A 21964-nucleotide genomic window follows, 5' to 3' on the forward strand; every position below is an offset into this window, starting at 1 on the left:
CATCAAATGGAGCTGCACTCATCTGAAGGCTCATCTGGTCTGGAAGATTCGTCCCCAAAATGCATGGCTCTTGCAAGGAGGCCTCAGCGCTGAGCTCAGTACAGGGATCTCTCGAGAGAGTTAATCGAGTAGTCTCTTGACAGGGCAGCTGCTGCCTTCCAGATCAAGTGATCCAAGGCAGAAGCCACAATATCTTTTAGGACCTAGCCTCAGAAGTCATTCATTGTCTTATTTGCAATATCCTACACAGATCTTCCCTGTTCAGTGTAGAGGGGACTACACAAAGGCACAGATAACAAGAGGCAAGGATTACTGGGGCTGTCTTGGAGGTAAGCTTGCAAAAGGATCAGTAGCAGAATTTGGGGGTTGGGCTGTGAAATAGAATGTATTCAGGGGAAATAAGAGCTATGAGGAAAACCAAGATGTCACAGGAAAGCCAGGAGATAATGGTGTTTTAAAATCCAAAAAGGTGACTATTTAGAGGGATAGAATTATCAGTGTTGTTAAATGTCCTAAGGAGACTGAGTGAGGTAAGAATTGAAAAAAGGAGACCATTATATTTGGCAAATGGAACATCATTGATGGCTCAAGGAAAGCACTTTCAGTAGAGACATGTGGATAAAAGCCAGATTACAGTGGGCTGACAAGTGAATGGGAAGTGATAAAGTGGTGAAGATGAGCATGAATTTTTTTTTGTTTTTTTTTTAGTCTTAATTATGTATTAGCTACAGAAAGCCACAGGGTCAAGGAACAATTTTAAATGGAAGAAAGTTAGGCACATTCAAATAGGAGAAGAAAGAAATAGAGAGATTGATGATGCAGAAGAGAGAATGACTAATGGCATATAGTCTTACAAGGGAAGAAAAGGAAAGAATTCAGATCACAAGTGGAAGGATTGACCTTGAATGGGAAGAAGTTTATACCAAATATTTATTGCTGTTTAACAAACCATTCCAACACTTAGTGACTTAAAAACCATTTATTAGCTCGTGAGTCTGTTGGTCAGACATCTAGGTGCACTCAAAAGGTTTTTTTGTGGGTCTCACTTGGTCTCACTTAGGGGGCTGAAGTCAGTTTGGAGGTCAGCGAGGGCTGGGTGGTCTACAATGGCCTCACCCACATATTTAGTGGTCAGCAGGCTGTTTGCCAGGTGCCTTGGTTCTCATCCACATGATCTCACCAACAAGCTAGCCAATCTTCTTCACCTGGTAACACTGTCCCAGGAGAATTGAGAGCAGATGCAAGGCCTCTGGAAAGTGGGCTCAGAACTCACACAGCATCACTTCCACCACATTCTGTTGTGCAGAGCAAGTCACAAGGTTAAGCCAGATCCAAACAGTAAGGAACTAGATCTTGATGAGAGTTGCTGCAGAGAATTTGTGGCCATTTGCAATGTACCACAATAGTCTCCTCCTATTCTTGAGATAGGAGGGAGAGAATGAAGATAGGCATGAATATAGTCAAAATTGTATTGGATGCTTGCTGAGAATGAAAGAGAAGAAAGAGAGGGCTTTAATAAGGTAATGCTTCCACATATCATTTAATCCTATATCTTGCTCATAATAGACAGCCGATATAAGTGTTCCTTTATTCTTATTTTTTATTTTTTTTTGAGACAGAGTTTCGCTCGGTGGCCCAGGCTGAAGTGTGGTTGCACATCCACAGCTCTCTACAGCCGCTAACTTCTGGGCTCAAGCGATCCTCCTACCTCTGCTTCCCAAAGTGCTGGGATTACGGGTGTGAACGACCACACCTAGCCAGTAAATTTTCATTGAATAAATATGTTTTGAGATTTCTCAATAACATTTAAAATCTTAATAATATTAAAATTATGAACACTATTCTTTGCATAATGTTGGATACTTTTGTATATACTATTAATATATACACATACACAAAAGAGGCACTGATCTCAAAATACATGCCTCAGTATACTGTAAATTCAGTTGGGCTCTTAAAAGTAGCTTTTGTTCGCACACCCCTCCCCTTTTTCCCATTCCTGCCCCTTCGGCCTCCTTATGGCCTCTAATGAAAGCTCATAAAATAGGAACATGCTACAGTAGGAGATTAGCAATATACTTCAAATTGGCACAACTTTCATGTATGTCTAACTCTTCACATTTTTGTTTAGCCCTTTGTGCTTATTCTATGAAAATTCTTATTTATTATAAACTAAAAGTATGTAGTGTAATCACTAAATATTATATATCTAAAGTAGATGTCATTACAAGTTAAATTTGCCACATATTGTCTTTCTCTAATTGTGGAAATAGTTTCCCAGAAATCTACAGTATCACCCTTATTGTTGTTTAGGGCACAGCTGTCTGCAACTAGCAGTTCTATTTGGGGAGGAAGGATTTTATGCCTTTTCTCCCAAGTGGCAGTAACAAGCTTCTTTTTATTGTTGCTGACATTAAGATAGCTAAAATCAACAGTGAGGTAAACACTTCTTGGGACCATCTGGCAAGGGTTTTAATCCAAAATATTCTGTAAACACTTACTCCATTTGAGTACCTAGGAACTACTATCCAGCCGCCATCAACTGCATTTTTATTTCAGTTTTAAGCAGTAATTGAAATAGAAAAAAAAAAGTCTGTAGACTCTGTCCCTTCACTTTTCTCTTTTAAAATATTTTTAGTTTCATCAGGGATTCCGGGAAACTTACATTCTCCGGGGGAGCTTACAGTGCCTTTTGAAGTCACCAGTAGAAGTAAATGGGGCCCTAGCAGTTTTGGTCATTAAGTTTAATGCACAGAGCATATTTGGAATTTTTTCATTTTCTGTTGGGAGATACATTCTACTTAAATCAGAGGCAGAAGTTTAGGGTTGAATTTCCTTTTTCCTTTATATCTCAAAGTTTCTTTGTAAAACTAGTTTATAAAATGACCAATTTTAAGACTTTTAAGGTCTTTCACAAGAAATGGCAAAGATAGGGTTGTGATAGGATACTTTATCCAGTCCCAGGCCTGATTTCTAGAGTTTTCTACAAGCCTGCATGAAAGAGAATGGGGATATTTCAACTGCAAGGTGCCCAGAGGAATGGCTGCTGGTGCTGCTAATGGTCTCTCTGTTCCTCCCCTGGCAATAAATCTCAGATATTGAAATATAGCTTTGGAGAAAAATATACTGAAGATTTCTTAAGCTTTTTACAAGACACTCAAAGCCTTTTCACAAGCCAGTGCTCTGCAAATGTAAATTCTTGCTGTCTAAACATAAAGGTCCTTTACCAGCTAATTTTAAATGTGAATTTTAATACAGAGCACTTGGAGAAAGGGAATGCAGCTGGACCATTAAAGCATGGTATTTTGCCATTTTTAAATAATGGGAAATACTGATTAAGAATGTTATAAAGATTTCAGCATACATAATGTGATTGTCTTTAATCATAACCTGTTACCATGAGTCTGTGTAACAAAAGCATTAACTCAAATACAATGGCATACCTATTATACTGTGGCACTTATTATTTCCATGCTTTTAAATTATTTCCAGAATATTGAAGAGCTTGTTATTTAAAGGTCAGAATAATGCCCAAGACATGACCAAGCCCACTGAGTGTCAGATGCATGGAATGTTGGATGACTTCATACTTATGAAATTATTTCATTTCTCATGATAATTCCTGACTTGCCAAGTTAGTGAATTTTAAGAACTCTGAGAGCAGATTTTAAGATAAATGTGAAATAATCCATACTTCTTGAGTCAGGGACTTCCCTTCAGGCATTAGTTCATATTTGACTTGCTTGACTTACACTTGGGGATAAAATGAGTTAGGACAAGGTCTTAGATACCACATTCCCTTACTGGGAAAGAAAACCAACTTGCACAACTTTGGCTGGCTCATATTTCTTGTTATACAGGCACTAAGAAGCAGCGGTTGCCATGAAATACTTTATTTAACCTTTACAAAAATGTTTTCTTAGTACGGCAAGGCAGTTTAGTTAAATGAAAATAAATAACTGTAAAACTTTTGGATTTCTCTTATATCCATCTATTGACTTCTTTTTTTCTAATTAAAAATTAAAGATAATGGCAACTGTCCATATTGCCATGATGACTGAAAAATGAAAATTGTGGAAAAATCACTTGATCTTTTCTTAGGACATGTGTTGGCATGTATTCTATTTTACATTAAATTTTGCTGAATAGTGAATGTTACATCTGAGAACAGTTTAAAAGAAAGTTTTTATTCAAACTTTAGGTAGGTTTCTCTATTGTTTGTATTTTATCAAAATTGATTCTCAAACAAACAAAATCTGACAGTTTGACTCAAAGAGTATCCAAATGTGAATGACTAACAGCCTCTCCAATTTCTTACCTTGTTGGCTCCCATTTCTCAGCTCACCTAAATTACTCGTCATCATTTTCTTCAACATACTCTTAACTATTCCACTGAATAATTGGGTCGAACCAAATGCATGATGACCATTGATTATCATTCTATTAAGAGTATATCTGCATAGCATCAGAATCTCCTGGTTGTTTTTACAACTTAAGCAATCAAAGTTTACATTTATTTTACTTATTTTTTAAAAAAGAAAATTTGAATTATTTCAGATTTTATAGACAGTCCATCCTCTTCTGTATACACAGATATATGTATATATCAAAGTTCTTTGATCTGTGCTTTTCAATCCTTTGTGGTGGTACCACAGGTAAATAGTCTTAAAGACTGTCCCACAATTCTAGACTTAAGGCAGCTATTAATATCACAGCTCGTGTTTTTTCAGTCACATATCATCTAACTCTAGGGAAGCCTTTAGAAGAAAGAACACAATAGATTGTATAATGTTGAAATGACCTCTTTAAAACAAGTCTATTTATCATTTCATACCTTTAACTGTGTGTATTTATATCTGATTTCATGATTGAAAAATTCAAAGTTATGCATGAAATTTAAAAATCAAATATTTTAATGCATGAAACATCTTAGTAAATCTTTTTGCAAAAATGCTTGTTCAGTGTATTAGTTTTCCCTAATTTAGGTAACTTAGATTTAATTTTTTTAGCTCAGAATACCCATTAAGCATCTCATTATTTTGTTGATAATAATTTAAATGAAAAATGCGGCTACTACTCTCCCCACTTTTCTTAGGTTAAGTATATAAATTTCAGCCAGAGAGTGATCAGAGATTAATTCCTGAACAATGAAAAACAATAAATAAATTCTTGAATTTAGAGTTGTGTTTATAGTTATTAGTGAAAAATAATAAAAAGATTCTATGGCTTGTTTATACATATGTTGAATCATTGATTAAGCCTTAATGTTTGCTGGAAATGTGTGACATTTGATATCCTAACTTACCCAGGGAAATTCAAATGACTGTTATAAAGTATATGATGAAATGACACAATGCACTGTTTTAAAGCTATAAGGAATATAGATATAATATATGAATAGCATTATTTCAAACAGCTGAACAGTGACTTTCTTGTCAGTTACTTTGCTTCGTTGTCTTTTATGCATCAATCTCTGGCGTTTATTGATGATTGATGCACTGAGAGGAAATAGCAGTTACTGACCTAAGAGTTCACTGCCTCTTCACCCTTCTTTCCTGTATCGCTCCCTCCCCTTCCTCACTTTCACTCTCCCATCCTCTCTCTCAAGATTTGACCTCCTAAAACAATCATTTTTTATTCCAGAGTGACTCTTTCTTTCCAAAATCAATATTCAGTGACTCCATTTGGGTTACAATCAAAACTATTAGGAGAAAGTAAGCTGATAAGTTGATAATAGAAAGTTAATTTTCCAAATTCTGTTGACAAAACAAATGACCAGGAGTTGTTTACACAAATAGTTTGAAGCCATAGCCTGCTGCATTTATGCCTTGTCTTTTTTTCTAATGCAGTCAGTATGCTTTGTAGATAAAAATTTTGTGCAGAAAAAATCACTTCATCCCTGGTTGTCACATGACAAGTTAGATTGTCGCCTACTTTTGTTTATCAGAAGTAACATTACTCATGTTTTCTTCTATTTCAGCCTGTCTTTCTTCATATTATTTTTGGGAGTAAGTAAAATACATTCTCTGGTAAAACTTTTAACTTCCCCAAGCAGAACACCCCTGAAGCCCTATGTTTTTCTTACTCTAATAAAATTTTGCAGTGTAATTATTCTTATTGAATATCTGTTTATCCTACTATATTGCAAGCATTTTCAGCCCAAGTAAACTGTCTAGTTCTTTTCTGTATCTACCATGTGTAGTACAGTTAGTTGGCTTATAGTAAACATGTAATAGCTGTAAATCCTTAAAAATACTTGCGAAATTAGGCCAGATACAGTGGCGCATGTCTGCAATGCCAGCACTTTGGGAGGACAAGGTGGGCAGATTACTTGAGCTCAGAAGTTCAAGAGCAGCCTGGGCAACACAGCAAAATGCCATCTCTACAAAAGATACAAAAATCAGTCGGGCATTGTGGTGCATGTCTGTAGTCTCAGCTACTCAGAAGGCTGAGGTGGGAGGATCACTTGAGCCTAGGAGGTTGAGGTTACAGTGAGTTATGATCGTGCCACTGCACTCAAGTCTGGGCAATAAAAGGAGACCTTGTCTCAAAAACAAGCTGTTGCCCTAGGGGAAAAAGCTCACATAATCACATTAAATGGCTCCTAAGAATCATGTGAATATGTAATATAGCAATATAGCAAGCCAGATTCTGCTAGGAATTGTGGAGGCTACAGAGATGAACTGAAGAGCATGTCACCATCTTGTTGGGAAAATTTGGCTTTGACTATGACATATGGGGATACTTCCTGTAAGAGGCTGAATTTGAATTTGTAAAATAGAAATGCATAATTTCTTTTTACCTAAAATGTGGCCTCCATATGCATCCTATTAGACAATTTTTATTTTAATAACATTAATTTTTGTCTGATTGCCAAATAAGACATAGTTATAATATAAAATTTGGAAATTACATGAAAGCACACAAAACACAACGTAAACAAAGGGAACTTAAAATGCATAACCCTATAACCCTGAAATAACCACCGTTAGCATTATGGCATATTTCTAGCCTTTGTCTTCCTTTGGAATAGGCATATATACTTTTTGTTCATTTGTTTTACAAAAATGAGGTGTACTGCACATACCTTTTTGTAATGTGTGTTTTTCAATTTATTGTTAACTGATAGCATTAACATGTTTTCATGCTATGATTGTTTTTCAGTCATTTGAAAGCACTCTACAGTGTAAATATAGTTGTGAATAGAGGCTCTGAATAAGTTCAGATCTTATATCTTTCCCTCCCCAGCACTCTGGCCCTGAAGAAATCACTCAGCCTCTGTGTATCTCCATTTGTTTTTTCATCTGTAAAAGGGAACAAAAGTATCTACCTTACAAGAGTGTGTTAAGAAATAAGTAATATTAAAAAGTACTTCCCCCAGTGCTTAAAACATAGTGTCTAATAAAGGAAAGCTGTTTTTATTTTTACCATATGTTACTTGACCAATTTCCTAATGCTGCCAAATTTTTACTATTAAAATAATGCTGGGATAAGCATACATTTTTTACACACATCTGTAACTATTACCTTAGGATAAATTATTTCATAGAATTGATGCATCAATAGGTGTTGCAACTAAGATTTTCGATATAAGGATTACCTTTCAGCCACAATGTTCATTCCAAACAGCTTTTTATGAATGTGTCAGGTTTCCCTCTACTGTAAGAGATTGTTTCATGCTAATTGCACAGTATTTGTGGCCTTCAATTAACCCAAATAATCTTGAGGGAAAATCTGCAGCACCCATATTTTGTGGAAGAATAACCTAGCCAACACTTACATCATGACAATGCAGTCTCTGTTATATTACACCCTGAGAGATTGATTTGGAAAGGCTTTCACAGTTGAGCTTATGTTCTCTTTTTCTTTTTCCTAGCAAAGCAAACTACATCAAAGAGTCCAAACGTAATTCAGTTGTATTTACTTCAACTTATTCTTTTAGGTGGGAAATTGTATTCTATAAATGTGAAAGGATATATAGGGCCCTAAGAATTTCAGCGTTGAAGATTTCAGCATTGAATCATGACACCAAGCATTAGTCATTACCTAGAAATTTTTCTACTTGGTATTTGGCATTATTTCAGATACTCTGAACATCCTGAAATTCAAATTCCTTGAAAAAGCAATAACGAGCAATGTATTTCATTTTTATGCTAATTTAGTAGTGTAGAATGTACTGTCAGTTCCACTTAGACTCATGTATTCCAAGCAAGTGATTTAATTGACTTTCCAGATAGTATTTTGGATAGGCAATAACTTTTTTAGTATTTTAACTTAATTTTTACTCATGATGCTCACCTATTGTATCATTAGGGGCCTACTTGATATTTTAGTATCTGTACTGCAGTATCTGAATTATGAATCTAAGGTATTACATTGACTTGCTGTTTAATCTAATATTGTTATCCCTGTAAGACAAATCTCCTGTGTTGAAAGACCATTCTAACTTTTCTAAATATTTTGATTTAATATTCATTTTGGTTTTGGTTTTGTTTTGACATTCTTGAGTTTATTTGGACAGACCTGGGGTGAGAGGGCCCAACACCTAGAAGAAGGAGTTGGGCCTTGGTGGTGAAGCTTGGCTTGTGCTGGCGACACAGGCTGCCATGAGGCAGCAGGAATTCGGTCTCGGAGTTGTAGAATTGCTTGGCTGCTGGCCGGCAGCCCTTGGTGGTCACAGTCTTTTCTGCCTTCATGATCTGCATTGAGTGGGCCCAGGAACAGTACACAGTGCCCATGTCTTGGTCTGCAGAAAACGGGAGGCAGGGTGACCACATTCACCAGGATTTGGGCATTTGACCAACCTCCTTATCAAGTATCTGGCACATCCTGTTAGGTACAGTAATTGCCTGGGGACCACAACTGGGGGCTGACTTGGGCACTGAGTGGCTGCAGTCTCTGGCCCCAGCAGCCACTCATACGTATTTTATGATACCATTTTATGCACAAATATCACCACTAATGTTTTAAAATATTTACTTTTGGTTATTTTGTATTAATCATGATTTATTTATTCAACAAATATTTATTGAATGCCGGCTATACACTAGGCTCTTGGGATATTGTGATGAGTTTAGAAGTTTAAAAAATAAATGGGCCAGGTTCAATAGCTTACACCTATAATCCTAGCACTTTGGGAGGCCAAAGGGGAAGAATTAATTGAAGCTAGGAGTTCAAGACCAGCCTGGGTAAAATAACAAGACCTCGTCTTTACAAAAAATAAAAAATGTTTAAAAGTCAGGCATGGTGGCATGCACCTATAGTCCTAGCTACTCGGGAGACTGAAGCAGGAAGATCACTTGAGGGGTCAGTAGTTCAAGGTTGCAATTATCTATGATCATGCGACTGCACTTCAGGCTGGGCAATAGAGTGACTCTCTCTTTAAAAAGTAATAAAGATAAATGGGGCCTAAGTTTTGATATATAAATATATAATATATAAAAATATATTACTAGAATACGTATGTTCAGTAGTTTATTTCACTTTGATTGCAAGTTAATTTTTAAGAACTCCTAAAATTTCTACAATGAATTCAATGATTTGGGAAAAGTTTTCAAGTTGTTTAAATCTTCAGTTTCTTTTTAGAACATTACATATTACTGTAGGGTAAATTATTATAAAATGCAAAAAAAAAACAACCCCACAAATGAGTGTGAAGACAAATTTTTAATTTGTGATTATCAAAGTAGAAAAAATCTTGACAATAGTTTTAAAATGAGTAGTGAAATATGTAAGTTCACAAAAAGGTATTTGGTACCTTTATCATTTATGTTTTAAGATGTAGCTTAACATTTATTACTTAACCATCCACTTTTTCTTTCTCTTCCTTGGTGTATTCTAATTTCCTAGATTTTATCTTATTTTTCTTTCCTCCTAAATATATTCTTCCTTTGGACAAAACTGTGGGTGGTCCTTAGAGCTGATCCCCAATTCCCTGATCAGTAATTTTGTTTTAAGTTTTATTTTGTATAGGAAAAAAATGAATTGAAAGCTGTATATGCTTCCATCTGAGGTCTTCAGCGGGAAAACTATGAATTTAGTCTGGCTGCCACCGCAGCACTGGGGGTCTGCTGGAAAAAGAGAACATGTAGCCTCTTGGGACCTTCCATCGAGTGTGGCCACTGTAGAACCTGCCTTATTGCTTAGTTTTAGTTGTCATCGAAAACTTCCAACAAGAATGGTTCCTGTTTGACTTTTCCCCCCAGTGGAAAAATATTAGACACTGTCTAAGTAGACCAAAGAGACTGAAAAGCCTGGATAGACTGAATGATGGTAGAGAAAGTAAGGAAGGAAAATCTTAATAGAAAAGAAGTGGAAAGAAAATATCCATTGATAAAAGAACATAAAAATGCCTTGGGCTTCAGGCAGAAGGAATAGCTTTATTTTTGTGAAGCCCACTGGTTTCCTCTACCCTGTATTTCTAGCCCACATCGCCCCTCATCCTGACTTCTGCAGTCTTCCTGCCTCTCCACGTCTTCTCACTCTTTGTCAGCACATTGCTTGCCTGTTGGGAAGGTATCAGTGACTATCCACTAATTCCTGCATAAAGTTCAAATTCCTTAGTTTAGTAAATCAGTGCCAGCCACAATCTAAATCTTTGTATTTAACCTTATCCCCCAACCCATTTTTCCATGTTCCCTTTTCTCTGGCCAATTGGGATCATTAACCTTGTCCTGAGCATGCGTACTGCTTTGCATATCTCACATTGTCTTTTTGGCATGGGAAGGAACTGTCATCTTTGCCAGTTGAAATCCTACCCAAACTCTGAGACCCAGCTGCTTCCTGGTGTTTTCTTAATCACAGCAACCTGAAACAGGCCCTTCCTTATCTGGACTACTATGTGACTGCTCCTCTCCTTTCCTGACTGCCTCATGTTAGTTATTTGTTTGTGCCTTATTTTCCCTGTAAGATCATACGCTCCTTGTGGGGCAGAGAGCACATCTCTTCCTCCGTATTTCCTCCATAGTGCCTGGCATATTGCCTTCCTTATAGTACTTGAGTAATGAAAATGTACTGGGTGATGATAGAAGTCTGATGTGAATCAGGTAGTCTAACACAAATCTCATGTTTTTGTGCCTGATTTTATGCTTCCTTCTGTATAGAAATAAAAATAGGTATGCAACTTATTTGTTACTAAATGGAGACTTACAGTACCTATAGCAGTGAAATTTAGTCAGTGGGTCCAACAATAACAAAGCCTCTCACCTTGACTAGGTGTCTGTGGGTATCTGAGCACTCACTGCCATCCAGTACCCAAATCCAATGCCACGGGTTCCCAGGCAGGGGTGATTACACCATTGGAAGGAGGACTGCAGTACCGCTGGGCCTCCTGAGTTTCTTTTTGTTGGTTTCTCTCTTAAGAATGTAGTTCTTTCCTGATGAATTATATGCATCTAATTGCCAATGATATTTAGATGTTTTTTAACAGTAGACCAAACATTACAAATGTTCCATTGGTGATGCATGTGAGAAGAAGTATTACAAATGTTTTTCTCCCACTTAATTTTCCTGTGTGAACTAAATCTAAACATATCTAAATTTTCATAATTCAAAGAAAATATCTGTGCCAACATTCTGAGAACAAATAGCTGCCAAGCAAAACCTGACAGCGTATTCCTTGGTGACATCCAGTCCTTAAAAGCTGTGTGCACAGAGTGAGCAGCTATCTAAAACTGAGCTCATATGCAAATGTGAACATTCCTCAATTAAAATTACATTGTGTACATTTAAACTTTCTCTAGAGTCTATGAAATGTTCAGGAAAAATATAGCTGAGCTTAATCTTAGGCACCTTGCCTCATTATTTTTTTTTTGTCATTTCCAGCTACTAGTCTGTCCAAAGAAAACAACTTTCTTACTTCTTTTAGTTTTGTGTGTACCCTGAGCTTGATTCCCAGTTGCTGCTATAAAAAACTGAAATGGTTCAAACACTGCTATTTTTCTTTTTTTTCTCTGTTACTAATATTTAAACATCAAAGATATGCTGGTACTTTTATGTTGTAGAGTGTATATAAGGCCATATTTTCCCTAAAGGTATTTGCTATCCACGAGTGTGTGTGTGTGTGTGTGTGCTTGCACATGTGTTTTCTTAGCTGTTAGCCTTTTTTAGAAGTCACCTAACTGATAGCCTTTTACTATCACAGGATCACTGGCAGTGTGGAGGAAGAACTGGAGTGAATAATGTATTCAGATTTTTTTTTAAAGCCCCATTTTAACATCGAAAACGTATGTTGTGATGACCTTGGGAAATTTTTTAATTTAAGCATGTTATCAGGATTCCTCCTAAGATTGAAACTGAAAAATAATCTGCTTCCACCAAGATGTTTAATATTATGGCAATTTCCATGTAAATCCTTAATGTATTTATTATAAGGGCCTTTTATGATGGTCTTACAGGATGTTTTCAAAGTTTTATTCTGTTTACTAATTGTGAGTTTTTCATGAGATTTACCTTTAGTTAGCTCTGTTTAAAAATCTGTGATGTGAAGGAAATCTTTAAATTGTTTGCATATGATATAAATATATTTTTCTTAAAATGTCAGTTTTCTTTCCTTGTACTTAAAAATCATAGAACATTGTTTTCATTTAAACCTGTTTCCTAAAGAAGTACTAGTTATTATATAATTTTTGGAATACTCATGTAGTTAAACTGATTTTCTTAGCTGTACTTAGTGGGTAAGAGTAGAAATGGGACATATTTGAATGACCACAAAACAAATCCAAATAGGACCAGATGTGGTAATGCTACATGAATAAATATAAATATGTATCAGGAGACTCAATTGGTAAAAGTTGCAATAAGTATATAACTAAAAAATAGAACAGATACATCATATCTTACATTTTAAATGTTGAGGGTATTTCTAATTTGACATATCTGTGATCTCAGAAGGAGAGTATATTAAATGAATTGCATCTTCAAATTGCTGTTTTGTTCTTTATCAGAAGAAAAAATAAGGTGTGGCAATTTATGGTTAAAAAAACAAACAAAAACAAAAACACAAACCAAATTTAGCTTTAATTATTGTCTAGCCATAAGAAGGAATAAACTATCAGCCAATACCAAGGTTCTTTGATCTCACATTTCAACCTTTTTGTCCTCCAGATGAATGAAATGGTCTTTTCTCGAATGTTCAGCAGGCCTTTTTACCATTTGATAGGACAATTATTTTTAAGAAGGTTTAAAATGTGATCTGAAAAACCACATTGACTCTATGTGGCATATTTGCTATTCTTAGCCTGGTGGAATAAGCTGGAAGTGGATGAATAATGCAGGTTAGAAAGAAAACAGATGCTGAATATTACAAATGGAAAGGTTTTCCAGCAATGAGACTTTCATTTTAGGACTAGATTTTTGTTGGCATGTTTGGCATTATGACGATTATTGTTTTTCTCTCCAGCTGTTACACATCTGTATTGAAGGTTGGGGCAACTGGCGTTGGTCAGAGCCTTTCAGTGTGGACCATGCCGGGACTTTTATTAGAACAATTCAGTACAAGGGTCGAACTGCTTCTCTCATCATCAAGGTTCAGCAACTCAATGGAGTACAAAAGCAGGTAAGTTTCTTTGTGTTCATGACCCAGACACCTCTTAATTATTCAGTGTAATGGAGATAAGACCTAAATGAAAATAATGAATAACTTTTTAAAAATCACAGTGGTTATGCCTAATTATACTTACTACTACCATGCATGTGAGCACTTAATAAATGCTTGTCTAAGATCCTGACAATGATGATGGCTTCAAACCCTTTGTCCCACTTCTTTTACAAGAGCTGCTAACGAGCAGTAAAATTTACTGATTTTAGTTTCACCTCTTCTCCCTGTCACCACCTACCTTCTGGTGGAGGTGCTAATGAGCTGTGAAATAACCAAAAGTCCTTTATTGAGAAGGAAAAGCAGCAGAGTGGTGGGAACCCTGGATAATCCACCAGCGGATAACCAAGAGTTGGTTCTCATGCACGTGAGAATGATCTGTAAAGAAGTGCTGTGATATTCTCCCATGACAGAGTGGGCCTGGGTCTCCAGCAAGCTTTTCTTTTCCTAGGAGTTAATATTAACTGCAGTAAAAATTCACTGCAGCCTAACTCTTGGCATATAAAACCTTAGCTCTCAGCACATATTTTTACGTATTTTATAAAACTTCCTTTTGGCTGTTTTTGAAGTTCTGAGACTGCAAAAGAAAAAAAAGTATCTGACACTTTTTTTGTGTTCTTAAGATGTGAAAATGTGGTTTCTAAAAGATGTTTTTCAAGCATGGAGCATATGACAAGAATAGAAAATAAAAAAGGAAGTATTAAAATCTACAAACCGGCTTCACTGCACACGTAATAACTGGGTTTGTCATAAGAGTATCAACATACACATCTACGTCTGGATTGTAACAGTCTATCCAGAGCTTATGTGAACTGAGGACATGATAGAAACAGCACTTAGTCCCTGGAAAAGGGAAGCTTCCCCTATGGAGCAGCAGGGGCTATTCTGTTGGTGCATGCCAAGGAGGAAGCAGGAAGCTACTAGAGAGATGAACAGTAGGACCCACACCATATGCATTCTTGGTCTGCACCTAATCAAGGAGCTGGACTTGATCTTATTATTGTGGGCCACAGAAATAAAAAGAACTGTAGCAGAGGAGTCTCAGAAAAGACCCATGGAAGACTCTTCCCAATTCACTGAGCATTCCTCAGAATATTTATTGATTGCCTACAGTGGAACAAGGTAAAATGGAAAACACTAAGGATGTGATACAACCTTTGTTTTTAAATTGCAATTTTATGTAAGCCCAAAAGTGTATACAACTGACAGTAAGTATAAAGGGAATTTAGAGGTTTCACTGACAAGATATGACTTGAGCTGGGCTTTGGAAAATATGTAGAATTTGGATTAAGAGACATCATTTGAAGTAGACTGTATAGCATAAATAAAGAGACAAACATGGGACAAATGAGTCTTACTGAAGGATTCCTGGGGGGACCGGCCTACTAGTGTGAGCACTGAGCCAAAGAGTCATAAGAACAAGAAGTGTCACTAACTCCCATCCACCCTCAGAACATTCTTACGTGAATTTGTTCTCAGTGACTATCTGCCCAGTAAGTATATACTGGTTTTCTGATTCTGTCACTCAAGGTCTTTCAGGAATGTTTTATCCACCTTCTCATTCAATATCATGTTTGAGAAAAGGTCATCCAGCCTCTTTGAATAGTTCAGCTGACATGAGGTGCATTCCCTCACACAACAGCCCTTTCTGTTGTTGGCTACTGCCAGCTAAGTTTTTTTCCTAATTTTAAACCAAAAATCTTTCACCGTTCCACCACCTTTCTCCATTCCCTAAAACTATGAGGCATATGCAACAAGCACAAAACTTGTGAGGACTCCACAAGTCACCTCTCCTCTACGTTATAGCCCTTCAAAAAATAAGGGAAGCTAGCATGTTTCCCTTTGGTTTCCTTCTCTCTAGGCCTTCTCAAATTTGAGTTTGCCTCAGGAATCCCCTGGAGGGCTTGTTAAAACACAGATTGCTGGGTCCCAACCCCAGAGTTTCAGATTGGGTGTGGCCTGTAATTTGCATTTCTCACGAGTTCCCAGGTGCTGCTAATGCTGCTGGTTTGGGACCACAATTTGACTACCATAGCTCCAGTCTAAACTTTCCCAGGTGGCTCAGCTCTTTTTAGTGTGGCTGCTGGAACATTTACCAATTACTGAAATGGCAGGGTCCCTCCATACAGAAATTGTTTTAATAGTATGTCCTGGTAGTTAAGATCATAGGCAACTTGACTCTGTCCCCTTGCTAGTTATGTGATCTTCAGCAAGTCATTTAAACTTTGTGAATCAATTTCCTCATCTGTAAAATGGGGATAGTAATAGTGCCTTCCTCAAGAAGTTAGTGTGAGGATTAACTGAGTTTGTTTATATAAAATGCTTACAACGTGCCTGCTCTCCTGCCATAGCCCAATACACCGTACTTACAATTGTTCTAATGACATATTGTTAGGCATGAGTAACACTAGTTGGACTTTTTTGTGTTATAACAATAGTGCCTCATTCTTATATAGATACTATGTATTTTTCAAGAAACAATGTGAAATTTCAGGGATAAATTAATGTATACAGTATTCCTGGACAGATATTACACATTGCAACAGTATACCTACCAAATGTCATAAAAGTTGGTTATTTGAAAAATACATTTCTAAAAAATTCTCATAGTTTTACTTCTCCCCTCCCCCCTCACGCACTCAGATACACACACCCACAAGCAAAATTGTTAAACGTCTTTTTCAATTGGATGTAATTTTTGCTGTCAGGGTAGTTTAGCGTTCAGATTTGCTCTGGTTAAAGTACATCAGAGACATAGGATTTCCTCAATTGGCAAGGTTAGGAAGGAAGAAGGGAACCAAGCTTCAGAAGAGCTTTGTGGATTCTTGCCTCCCTCACATCTTGGCTTCTTTCCTTCTACCCCACCTGGGCCTGGAAATTTGCAATAAACTGCAGCTGCCTAATTACCAAGGCCCATTTGGGGAGGTGAGTATATGTAGATCCCTGATGTACCTTAACCACACTGAGTGTATGCAGATCCGAGATGTACCTTAACCACACTGAGTGTATGTAGGTCCCTGATGTACCTTAACCACACTGAGTGTATGCAGAACCGAGATGTACCTTAACCACACTGAGTGCATGCAGATCCGAGATGTACCTTAACCACACTGAGTGCATGCAGATCCGAGATGTACCTTAACCACACTGAGTGTATGCAGAACCGAGATGTACCTTAACCACACTGAGTGCATGCAGATCCGAGATGTACCTTATTGCCCCTGGATAATGGAGAATTGCTAAAGCTCTTTTTTAAAATTGATGTTGGGTTATCTGTGCTTTGTCTTTCCTGTACCCCTTTCATTTCCCCCAATTGAATGAAAATTAACCACAGAAAGTTTCGTGGGAACTTTGTATGTTCTGCAACTACTCATGTACACCTATTTGCTTCCATGTTTCCCATCCTTTTGTTGAAGAAACCTTTACTACTCTAAAATCTCAAATGTACATATGTATGTATGTATAATGGTGTCTTTATACACATACTTTTAATCATGGTTAAGATATCATTTTCCAGTGCATCTGGTGCTCTGGAGTTATTCTTTAATATCACTATTCTTCTTGGCACTGATCTAATAAGAGTTCTGAAACCTGCTAAGTAAAATCATATGTGGAAATCTTCAATACACATCTTTGTGGCTTTGGGGAAGGAGGGGAGTTAGTGTGAAACCTGGAAATGTGTATTAAAGAGAAACCGTGCATTTAAAAAAATTAAGTAGCTGTCTTCAACTGATAAATTAATCTTGAAATTCTAACCATAATTTTCAAAATAAAAGCATTGTAAGTTTTGCCACTTTGAAGAAAAGCAGTTATAGCTCTCCTGAACCTGGCCCCAGAGCAGCCGTGAAAGCACACGACTCCACTGAGTGGCCATTTTTGGATTTTCCTTCATCTAAAGTAGCCTTCCCTCCATGGCCAGTTTTAAGAATTTTCTTTTTATCAAATTTGAAAGCATATTTAACAGGCTCTTTAGTTGAAAATGAGACTATAAAAACCCACCAAGAGGATCTTTGTCTTTAAACAAAGTGAGTCCCAGATGGTTGTAGAGATTCTGTGGTTTCTGTGAGAGACAGCAAAATTCTCTCTAAATCTCCTGAGGTCCAAAGGTTCTGAAGCAAGAGCCATGTGCATACATTGCCAGGCCTGGGCACATCAAGAATAACAGAGTTAAATATTGCTTCAGAGTTTTCAAATGTTTATTTAAAGTTAGGCAATGCTATGGCATCATAAGACTTATCATGAGTGTCTAGTAACCCCTAGAATATGCTAAAGAAAAGTTTGCTTCCTAATTTAGGACCATAGTTCAGTTGACTTTTATGGTTTGTTATTGTGAAAGCATAGTTTTAAAAGATTATTATGGCTGGAGTATCTAGGGGAAATATAACAGCTAAGTATGGCTTGGCTTTACAGATGTGCTCCTTCTAAAGAAAATTCAAATAAGCAGATAGGTGAGAAATAAATGTTTCAGTAAAAGCTAAGCCTCACCATTCAAATAATGCAAATTAAAACAACAGAGACATTTAATTTTTGGTTCCTCGATCTAGCAGGTTTCTTTTGGTTAAATAATAGTTTAGCCCAGTGTAGTGGCTCATGCCTATGATCCCAGCACTCTTGGAGGCTGAGGCAGGAGAATCACTTGAGCTCAGGGATTCAAGACTAGCCTGATCAACATAGCGAGACCCCATCTCTACAAAAAATAGAATGAATTAGCTATCATGGTGGCATGTGCCTGTATCCAAGCTACTCGGAAGGCTGAGGCAAGAGGATCCCTTGAGCCCAGGAGTTCAAGGCTGCAGTGAGCTGAAATCTTGCCACTGCACTCCACCCTGGGTGATAGAGCAAGACCCCCATCTAAAAATAGTGATAATGATAATAGTTCATTTTTAAATAGTTATTCATAATTATTTGTGTAAATAATAGTTCATTAAAATTGATGGTTACAGAGAACTCTTAGTGACATAGGAAAATGTATCAATTAGGATGCTTTCAGTTTGAAGTTACAAAATATGCTTGTTAATCTTCATAGCAAGTTAATGAGGCAGATACTGTTCTTTCTGTTTTATGTTTATTGTTTCACATAACAAGGAGGAAGAAGGCTGGTTCAATATTGGCTAACTAAGCAACTCTGTTGTATTTGCTTCTCTGTCATTCTCTTAGATTTGCCTACCTGGTCTCAGAAGGCAGTAAAAGCTGTATACATCCTCTCATAACAGCTTCTGTGACAGAAAGGAAAGGCTTCTCTTCTCAACTTGTCTCCCTTCTTATCAAGGAATAGTATCTTTCCCAGAGCCTTTTACCAGTCTTCCCTTCTTATATTATTGGCCAAAATAGAGTTCCATGTTTACTCTAATCAATGGCAAAAGGAGAATGGAATTAACAGGATTGGCTTATACCAATCATAATACAGCCACTGGGGCCAAAGGAGGTATCTACCTTCCCTGAGATTTTGCTGCCTTTTGATACCTAACCAAATCAAATGAGGGTTTTTAACAATAAGAGGAAAGGAGAGAACAGCTATTGGGAAGGGAAGCAATGGTGTGTGACATATTTATGTTATAATGAGCAGCCTTTATTTTCTCTCTTATATTTTCTAAGTTTTCTTAATGAGTAGATATTAATTTTATGAGAGACAGACTATCAGGGTGATAATCAACAAACTCTGATATTGAATAACACCAAGCAAGTTATTAAATATCTCTGTGCATATGTTTTCTCTCTGTTAAGATGGGGAGTCATAGTAGCACCTACTTTATAAGGTTGCTATGAGAATGTGTTCTCCAGAAAAACAGCACTAATGAGGGGATGTGTGTGTGCACATGCATGGGTGTGTGGAAAAAGAATGATTTATTATAAATTGACTCATGATTATGAAACATGTGACATAATCTTAGAGAAGTCCCAAGTTCTGCAGTCAGCAAGCTGCACACCCAGGAGAGCCAATGTGTAGCTCCCATCTGAGTGCAAAGGCCTGAGAACCAAAAGAGCCAATGGTGTAAGTTCCAGTCCAAAATCTGGCAAGTTCAAGACCCAAAAAGAGCTGATGCTTCATCCCAAGTCCAAAGGCCAGAAACGACCAATGCCCTAGCTCAAGCAGTAAGGCAAAATGAGTTTCTTCTTACTTAACCTTTTCCTTCTATTAGGTCTTCATTTGGTTAGATGATGCCCATCCATGTTGAGGAGGACAATCTGCCTTACTTAGTCTACCACTTCAAAGGTTCATCACACTCAGAAACACCCTCACAGACACACCCAGAATAATATTTGACTAAATGTCTGGTCATACCATGACCAGTCAAGTTGACATAATAAAATTAAACATCATATGCTTAGACCTGTACATATATTGTGTGTGTGTGTGTGTGTGTGTGTGTGTGTGTGTGTGTGTCTTTGTATGTTATAATCTGGAAAAATATTGCAGATAGGAAATTCAGTATATGAAAGTCCTATTTTCTCCAATTATGGTGAATATTCATATTACAGAAGGATCTGCTTTCTGAAAGAATGCACCATATTAAATTTCGCGTTACCTTTCCAATTTCAACCAATTTAAGAAAACATTTGTCTTGATGTTTTTTGTAGAGACAGAGTCTTGCTCTGTCACCGAGGATGTAGTACAGTGGTGCAATTATAGTTCACTGCAGCCTTAGACTCCTGGGCTCATGTGCTACTCCTGCCTCAGCCTCCCAGGTAGCTAGGACTATAGGCATATACCACCATACCTAGCTAATGTTTAAATATTTTGTGTAGATGGGATCTTGCCATGTTCCCCAGGCTGGTCTCAAACTTTTAATCTTGGCCTCACAAAGCACTGGGACATAAGTCTCCATACCAGGTCCCATTTCGTTCTTTCTTTCTTTTTTTTTTTTTTTTTTTTTTTGAGATGGAGTTTCACTCTTGTTGCCCAGGCTGGAGTGCAGTGGTGCAATCTTGGCTCACCGCAACCTCCGCTTCCCAGGTTCAAGTAATTATCCTGCCTCAGCCTCCCGAGCAGCTGGGATTGCAGGCATGTGCCACCACACCCGGCTAATTTTGTATTTTTAGTAGAGATGAGGTTTCACCATGTTGGCCAGGCTGGTCTCAAACTCCCAACCTCAGGTGATCTGCCCACCTCTGCCTCCCAAAGTGCTGGGATTATAGGCATGAGCCACCGCGCCTGCCCAAGGCTCCCATTTCTTAATACCTACTATGAACTATACTCTTACCTGGGTGTAAAGTTGAATAAACCATAGGTTTAATGGATAATTCTGTGTGTTTATAAAGATAAAACTTATCCAGTATAGGCTGGTCACAATAGCTCATACTTGTAATCTCAGCATTTTGGGAGGCTGGGGTGTGAAGATTACTTGAGCCCAGGAGTTTGCGACCAGCCTAGGCAACATTGTAAAACCCCATCCTACAAAAAAACACAAAAATTAGCCAGGTGAGGTGGTGCATTCCCTGTAGACCCAGCTACTCAGGAGGCTGAGATGGGAGGATTGCTCGAGCCTGGTAAATTGAGACTGCATTGAGCTGTGATCATGCACTTCATTCCAGCCTGGGTGAAAGAGCAAGACCCTGTCTAAAAAAACTGAGTAAACTGAATAACATTTTTAAAAATTAGCTATCTGTGTTAAAGATTATTTGTATTTTCTGTTTATAGAGAGATTTCTTTCCATTAATATCAACATAGCTTACTGTGTTTGAATGATAACATATTTCCAGGTAATGAAGTCTGAATTGATGAAGGCTTATATACTTACTGTTTTTTAGATTATCATCTGTGGAAGACAGATCATCTGTAGTTACTTGTCTCAAAGCATAGAACTAAAAGTCGTTCAGCATTCCATTGGTCAAGATGGACAAGCTGTAGTTCGAGAACATTTTGACTGCCTCACAGCCAAACAGAAATTGCCTTCATACATACTAGAAAACAATGAGCTGACAGAGCTGTGTGTGAAGGCCAAAGGAGATGAAGACTGGTCAAGAGATGTGTGCCTGGAATCCAAAGCCCCCGAGTACAGCATTGTCATTCAGGTAGGAGAAGAAGTTCAATCTAGAATGGAGCACCATTCACAATGAAATGTTCTCAAAATGTTCTTTACTTGTAAGCACTTAATTTATTAAAAAGTGATATATATAAAAGGAGGGAGATCTGAAATAATACAGAAAAGCTTTGAATAGTGCTTCTCAAACTGTTTCCTCCCCATCCCATGACAATACATTTGTATCAGTTCCAGTAGTTCTTACAGCCAAGACTCTGTCCCTCCAAGATGCAAGTGATATCTTGAAAAAGATTCCGATGCCCCAGGGTTAGCAGTGGGGTGGGACTGTGGGGGTGGTATCCTCCTCACTTAAGATCTTTGTGATGGTCTGTTACTTTATCTCTTCCGA

General features: G+C 37.4%; 1 protein-coding gene across 6 annotated transcripts in view; it reads left to right on the forward strand.

Moving 5' to 3' along the window:
- VPS13B (vacuolar protein sorting 13 homolog B) overlaps nucleotides 1-21964 on the forward strand; it is an 839649-nt gene that overhangs the window by 761540 nt on the left and 56145 nt on the right. For all 6 annotated transcript variants that reach the window (XM_012455820.2, XM_021675751.2, XM_021675750.2 and 3 more), the window contains exons 44-45: nucleotides 13400-13555; nucleotides 21344-21607. In XM_012455820.2, the coding sequence (XP_012311243.2) occupies nucleotides 13400-13555; nucleotides 21344-21607 (420 nt within the window). The remainder of the gene's footprint in view (nucleotides 1-13399; nucleotides 13556-21343; nucleotides 21608-21964) is intronic.

Source organism: Aotus nancymaae, unplaced genomic scaffold, assembly GCF_030222135.1.
Source record: "Aotus nancymaae isolate 86718 unplaced genomic scaffold, 86718_ANA_hifiasm-v0.15.2.pri h1tg000036l, whole genome shotgun sequence".
In the NCBI taxonomy this organism is placed as follows: Eukaryota; Metazoa; Chordata; class Mammalia; order Primates; family Aotidae; genus Aotus; species Aotus nancymaae.